Here is a 7,289-nt window from a genome sequence, read left to right on the forward strand (position 1 = left end):
CATTTAATTTTCAAGGCCTCAGTACTTATAGTACCACTTTACTAGTGGATTACAAGTAAATTCAATCTGCCAATTGGGCAAAAGTCAATGTTGCCATGTTTAAATGAGAGAGCACAATCACTTTAGCCCTGGTTACGATTGGTAAAGTCCACAGACTCCTCAGGCCAGCAAAAACGAATTCAGCAAATCAGGAGGAGTGAAAGGAATAAGATTGGTGAAAGACTGCCCTAAGGTTGACAGGCCTATCAAAGACCATGTATTCTGCCTGGAATACACCTCAAGATATTTTCTTCCACCACTCTACACTTCCTGGTTCTTTACTTCACTCTTACAGATTCATTTGCATCCCAGTGTCCTCCCTTTGCCACTGTTTTCCTACCGTTCTCTTCCTCCTACTTCTCCCTTGTCTGCCTAGCTCTCTCTTGCTCTGGGTCAAAGCTGGATGATGATTAATATATCCTGGTTCTCAAAAATTAGCCCTGGTATCCACCAGCTCTACCCGTGGCACAAATTAAGCACTGTGTGCATGAGTTTATTTATTTCAATAGCTTGAGCACACACTGCCTAATTTTCTTTGTACTAACACTGTAGATGACTGGATTTAAAGAGGATGGCAGTAGGAAATAAAGGTTGGCCACAGTAACATGTACATGGAGAGGGATATCCCTGCCAAATCTATGTGCCAAAAAAGAGAATAATGCAGGCACATAAAACAGTGTTATTACACAAACATGTGAGGCACAGGTGCTGAATGCCTTTTTGCGGGCCTGTAGCGAGTTCATGTTCAACACTGCTCTGAGAATCATAAAATATGATACAACCACTAATACTGCATCTAAAGCCACCACCACAATGGCTGCAACCAAACCAAAGAAGATATTGATTGTTACATCAGCACAGGCTAACCTGGCTATGCCCATGTGCTCACAATAACTATGAGGCACAATATTATTGTTGCAGTATGGCAATCTGTGGAGCAAATAGATGCAGGGGGCTACTACAGAAAGGCTTCGGATAAGCCCTAATATTGCAATTTTCCTAATGAGAGTGTTTGTAAACTTCAAAGCATACCTAAGCGGGTCACATATTGCAACATAGCGGTCATAGGCCATGGCCACCAAAATGGCGGATTCCAAACAATAGATAGAATGGATGAAGAACATCTGGGTGAGGCAAGCATGGAATGTAATGCTCCTGGCATTAAACCAAAATATGCCTAAAGCTTTAGGCAAGGTGCATGAAGGTAAGAGAAGGTCTGTGACTGACAGCATTGAGAGAAAAATGTACATAGGTTCATGGAGGCTGCCATTGGTTACAATCAAAAAGAGCACGCTCAGGTTTCCTATCAGAGCCCCAACGTACATGAGACAGAATGGGATGGCAATCCAGTGGTGGGAGTCCTCCATCCCTGGGATCCCCATCAAGAAGAATACTGAAGGGTGTCTGCAGCTGCTGTTGACGGGTGACGTCATTGGCTGAGACATCATCAGGAACTGATTCCAGAGAGTCCACTGCTCCTGTCAAGAAACAAAAATTGATTAATTGAGCTGTGTTCAATTCCCACGCTGTAGCTCCTCCCTCGAGTGTTTCCTTCGTATTAATCATTTTCTATTTAATTCTATAATCTACATCATTTACTTAGCCCGTATAACTGACTGTTTTTTAGTGCCATCATACCCTTCATGTGCATGTGCTGGTATTGCACAGAAATATGGGGTGCATTGACCCATATTTCAGAAGCAGAAGATATTATTTTCAGGATATCAGTGAAATATGCATTTAGGGAGCACTAGTCTGAGTCTGATTTCTATCCATCCAGCCAAGTAGCCTTGAAGCATAATGTCAAGTCCTGAATCAAATCACAGACACAGACTCGAGGACTTCCACTAGGAGCTTTATTACTTATGACCTTTCCCTTTGTGTTACTACTCTACACTGCCCTTTTCCTGTTCCCCCGACTACTCCCTATCCTGTCCCTCCCACGTCTCCACCCACCATAACTAGACTGCTAACTTGCATCATTACATCTCCCCCCTTCTTAAATAAAATTAAGTCAATCAGGCCGGCAACTGTCTGTTACCTCCATGACGATATGAAACATTTACAGTTCTTCAATTAACCGCACAGGTCTGCGGATAGTTCGTCGGGGTCTCAGGTGCACTTTTGAGTTCTCATTTTCAGACTCAACGGTAGTCTCAGATCTTGGCTGAGTGTTGCCAGGTGCAGTGTTCTCACTAGAAAGAATCCTTGGCGACGGGTCAAGGGCATCCTTGACTGCAGGGGGGCATTTTTGAAAATGGGTTACATTTTGTGTGATCCTCTTACTTTCAGACTCCGCAGTGATCATGGTTCCATTTTGCTGGGTGACTATGAGGAGCTCATTATGGTACCGACAGTCCGTTTTCCTATGTTGCTCTTGCTTGACCAGCACCCAGTCACCCTCATGAATGGATGGAGTTTTGGCTCTTCTTCGGGCATCTGCATATGATTTTATTTTTTCTTTGTTTTCCCAATCAGTGGCAGCAACTTTGTCATGTTCTCGTTCATGCATGTCAGGCTGTAAAGCTTCATCCAGAGTAGGTATTCTGGTTCTTATTGATCGCCCCAGCATGAGAGTAGCTAGGAACTTGCCAGTGGTTGCATGGGGAGTCGTGCGGTAAGCCCGCAATACTTCATTTAGGGCAACTTGCTGAACTTTCTTGTCAAGTGCGGCTTGTTGGAGAGTCGTTTTCTGGGTGGCCTTGAATCGTTCGACCATTTCATTGGCCTGCGGCCATAGAGGGGTAATCTTGCGATGCTTGAAGTTAAGGTGTTTGGCAAAATCCCCAAACTCTTGACCGTTGAACGGTGGTCCATTATCTGTCTTGCTCGTTTTAGGTACTCCCCATGCTGCGAAGACTTCATCAAGAACTGCGATGGTGATGGCAGCTTTTGTGGATGAAAATAACTGGGCAATGGGAAATCTCGAATATTCATCCATGACTACTAAAATGTATTTCCCCGATTGAAGAGGACCAAAGAAATCCAGGGCAACATCTTGTCAGACGCCATTGGGTAATGGGGACATTTGAAGAGGAGCAGGAGGTTCTCCCTGGCTCACCAGTTGACACTGAGGGCAGTCTTTTAGAGTCAGCTCCACCCTCTGATCCAGTTGCGGAAACCACACTCTCTCTCTGAGGGCTCTTTTGGTTGCCACTACTCCTCGATGTCCTTCATGGGTCAGATTCATCACAGCTTGGCGAAGTTTCATGGGGATGAGTATTCTTTGATCTCAGAGTACTAGTCCATCCGCCGTGACTAATAATTTATCTCTTACATATTTGAACGCACTCAGTTCCAGCTTCTCACACAGATCTCTAGTGTCTTCTTCAGCTGAATGTCGCCATGAGTTTGTGCGGATCCGATACTTCACTTGTTGCACTTCACTTGTTGCAGAACAGCATCTTGAGAGGTGGCATCACAGATGGCTTCCAGCGGGACAGCAGGTGGCCTGGCCTAGTCAACCACAAAGTCAATATATTCTTCAGCCAGGGATGGCCTTGACGTGCTTGTGATTTTAGGATGCCTGGACATGTAGTCAACACTTCTCCGTGTGTCCTGCCTCCATCTTCTTGGCGTGTTCCTCCGCCTGGTCATGAACTCTCGTCATCTCCTCAATATCGTCTAAGGTGTAGCTTTTCTTTAGAAGTCGTCATCTTAGGGACTCCGATTGGCAGCCCTCTATAATGCATAACCTGAGAGCATCTTCAGTAGAGAATGAGTCAAATTCACAGTATCGGGCCAACCTTCGAAGCCGTGTGATGAACGTGGTTATTGGCTCTTCCTTCTCCTGCGATGCTAGATTGAAAGTGTACCTTTTGTAATCAGCATTTTTTTTGTGTAGAACCTTTCTATTCAGTGCGTCACGCACTTGGGTATATGATCCGGCATCTCTAGTGGGTAGTTCCTTTATTACGTGACTAACCTCCTTGCCTACGAGGTTACGCAATGCGCAATAATTTCTTCTTCCATCACCTGAGACCCTTGCATAAAGTCTTCAAAGTCTTCATGCCATTCTTGCCATCGGAGGCCCAAACCACCTCCCGCCACGAGTGCGAGTGGTTCAGGTGGGCGTAGGTAGGACACGCCCATCATGCCTGGTCTGTTGGTACCCCCTGGGGCTTGGGCTCTTCTAGAGGGTGAGCCTGACATTGTAGAGATTTATTCACTTATAAGTTTGTATTTCACACAGTCAATTTGTCGTTTGCACAGGGGAATTCTCACTGTGCGTGTTCACAGGTAAAATGTGTGCTTGTCGACATCTAACCTCTTCTCTTGGTTACATTCCAGTCATCTCTGCACAGGCTTATGGCTTTAAACAGCCGTATTTCTCCTTTTTGTTTGTATTAGCTTGTGCCTTATTATTATTAAATTTTATAGAGCGCGTAGTCACCCGTGAGTATCCCAGCGCTAAGATCCGTACGTCTGAAGGTCATGAGGGGGGAGCAGGAGTGGGGGGGTTAGGTTAGGTTAGAGGGAAGAGGTGAGTTTTCAACTGCCTTCTGAATCGTAAATGATTAGATTCTATTCTCATGTCGCGGGGTAGGGCATTCCAGAGGCGTGCAGTGTGAACTGTGAAGCGCCTTCCACCAGAGCGTGCCTTCTTGACTCTGGGAATGGTGAGGAGATGTTCCTGATCGGATCGGAGGGATCTTGGGGCTTTATATGGTTTGATGAATTTTCCTAGGATCGGGGGGGCATTATTTTGAAGCAGTCTGTGAGCCAGGCAGAGGGCTTTGAATTTCACACGTTCTCTAACCGGGAGCCAGTGGAGGAGCTTCAGAGCAGGTTTGGCCGAGGCTCTGGCAGGAGTGTTGGTGAGGATCCGGGCGGCTGCGTTTTGGATCCTCTGCAATTTGTTCAAGGTTGCCTCGGGGGGGCCTAGATAGATGGAGTTGCTGTAGTCGAGCCTAGATAGTATCAGGCCCTGAATCAACAGTCTTTGGGAGGTGGAAGGAAGTAGGGGCAAGATCTTTCGAATCGATTTGAGAAGCCCGAAGCACGTCCCGGCTACTTTTTTTGCTTGTGTAGCAAAAGATAGATCCTTTTCGAGCCATACACCCAAGCTTTTAATCTCGGATTTCGGGTCTGGGGGCATGCCTAGACAGGGTGGCCAAATGTTCTGTGAAAGAGAGAGCCCCTTCTGACCAAGGAGGAGAATGTCAGTCTTTGAACCGTTGAGTTTCAAAGATGACCGGTTCATCCATCCATGTATCTGCGTCAGACAGTTGTATAAGTCCGCAGGTTGTTGGCTTGGGTGGGATAGGGACACCACTAATTGGGTGTCGTCGGCATAGCTGACAATCCTCACTCTGAAAGGGGTGACAACCTCCTCCAATGGGGACATGTAGATGTTGAATAATGTGGGGCTCAGGGAGGAGCCCTGAGGCACGCCACATTGGAGGGGTGTTTCGGAGGACCGAGTGTTATTCTCCCAGATCTGAAAGGAGCGATGTTCCAGAAAGGACGATAGCCAGGACAGAGCGGTTCCTTCTACACCAACACTCCTGTTAGGAAAACCACTGCTGCCTGACTTAAAGATGGCCGCCTACTATCCCTGACAGTGGATAGGTGGAGCAGCCTGACCTCAAGATGGCCGCCGTCATCAAAATCTCATTTCTCACGAGATCTGGTCTAGTCTCATGTTCTCCAGGCCTCAGCATGCACTCACCCAGCCGGTGATCTTCGCGCTGGACTGGGCACAGATCAGAAGACCAGGGTGGGCTCCTGGCATCAGGCGTCAGGCTCCAGGGCAGAAGGTGAGACCGGGGTGGGCTCCCGGCATTCAGCACACGTCCGCGCTTATACCAGCAACAGCGCACGTCCGTGCTAGCCGCCACGGCCTTCAGCGCACATCCGCGCTTGCAACCACCACAGCGCACGCCCACGCTGGCAATCACTACTCCCCGCAGCTTACGAGCCGGGAAGCTTGGGACACGATGACGCGGGATAATCGGCGTAGATCTTGCCGAGATGAGCACCCGAATGGGCGGGCTCACCGCGACTGCGCCGCCATTCACACAGCGCTTCGGGAACCAGGTTCAATACTCTCAGGGAGCAGCGCAATTAGGTAGCGCGATGCATCCCACCTTCGTCGCCAGTTGTCAAGTCCTGAATCAAATCACAGACACAGACTCGAGGACTTTCACTAGGAGCTTTATTACTTGTGACCTTTCCCTTCGTGTCCCTACTCTACTCTACACTGCCCTTTTCCTGTTCCCCCAACCCCTCCCTATCCTGTCCCTCCCACGTCTCCACCCACCATAACTAGACTGCTAACTTGCATCATTACACATAACAGTGTATTTAGCCAGAATGACTTCCCATGCAACTCTACAAAACAGCCAGTGCTCAATTAGCAATCACCCCATGACAGCATTTACATTCTGATCATTCACATGCAAATAGGGGCCCTTTGTCAGCAAAGAATTGCAGAAGGAGCTTCAGAAATCTTTGAGTTTTAATCATTTCCTATTGCGTTTAATTATAGCCTGTTTATGAATTCTGAACAATTTAATTTAAGTAAGGGTTCATTGTTAGTTCTAACTTGTATGCAGTGGATTTAAGATCGCTGGCATCTTTTGAGAGCATATAGGTTTTAACAAACAAATCGTCTTTGCCACTGCTGACTACATGCACACCAGTTCATGAATTTTTTGACTAGTATTCGTTCTGCTTCACCAAGAGTACATCGTGTCTAAGCAATGTTGGTATCGGTACCAAGGTACAGTTAAGCCTTGATTCGTGCTGCACTGCTGAATAATGCCATGACTTCTTGATTATATAGTTAACCCTCAGTACCTTGTTTGCTTCGAGATACACCACTACAGTTCTGGGAAAGTAAAGTAAAATTATACCTCATGTATATAATTAAACTTTCCTTGGATGCCTGAGGCATGAACGGTATTTGAATGTATAGGATTGAAGTGCATGGCCAAATGTAGATAGGGATATTTAATCCAGGCTTTTCAAATTGGCCAAAAGGAAATCCTCTTTGTGATACCTTTTGCAAACATACAATTGTGATCTGGGCAGCATCGTCGGTCACGGAACTCGCTATATGTTGGAATGTTGTACATAGGCATCGAATAAAATATGAATATTTGCTGTCAGAATTCCGATCCCCAAACAAGGACAGAGCACTCGAAGATCTGCTCTCAGATAGCCAATATGATTCATGACTTCGCACCTTGATCACAAACCTGAAACTTCAATGCAGGGTTTCATTGTGAGGACACAGACTGATTTCT

General features: G+C 46.6%; 1 protein-coding gene across 1 annotated transcript; it reads right to left on the bottom strand.

Annotated features, from left to right (window-relative positions):
• Positions 1 to 536: 536 nt before the first annotated feature.
• On the bottom strand, positions 537 to 1,484 carry LOC144772097 (olfactory receptor 52D1-like). The gene has a single exon (XM_078656275.1). It carries the CDS (start codon positions 1,482 to 1,484, stop codon positions 537 to 539), a length of 948 nt encoding a protein of 315 aa, XP_078512401.1.
• Between the last annotated feature and the right edge of the window lie 5,805 nt (positions 1,485 to 7,289).

Source organism: Lissotriton helveticus, chromosome 8, assembly GCF_964261635.1.
Source record: "Lissotriton helveticus chromosome 8, aLisHel1.1, whole genome shotgun sequence".
Classification (NCBI taxonomy): Eukaryota; Metazoa; Chordata; class Amphibia; order Caudata; family Salamandridae; genus Lissotriton; species Lissotriton helveticus.

Excerpts from the sequence above, each read along its gene's own strand:
- LOC144772097 (XM_078656275.1), bottom strand. The coding sequence starts at position 1,484 with ATGTCTCAGCCAATGACGTCACCCGTCAACAGCAGCTGCAGACACCCT.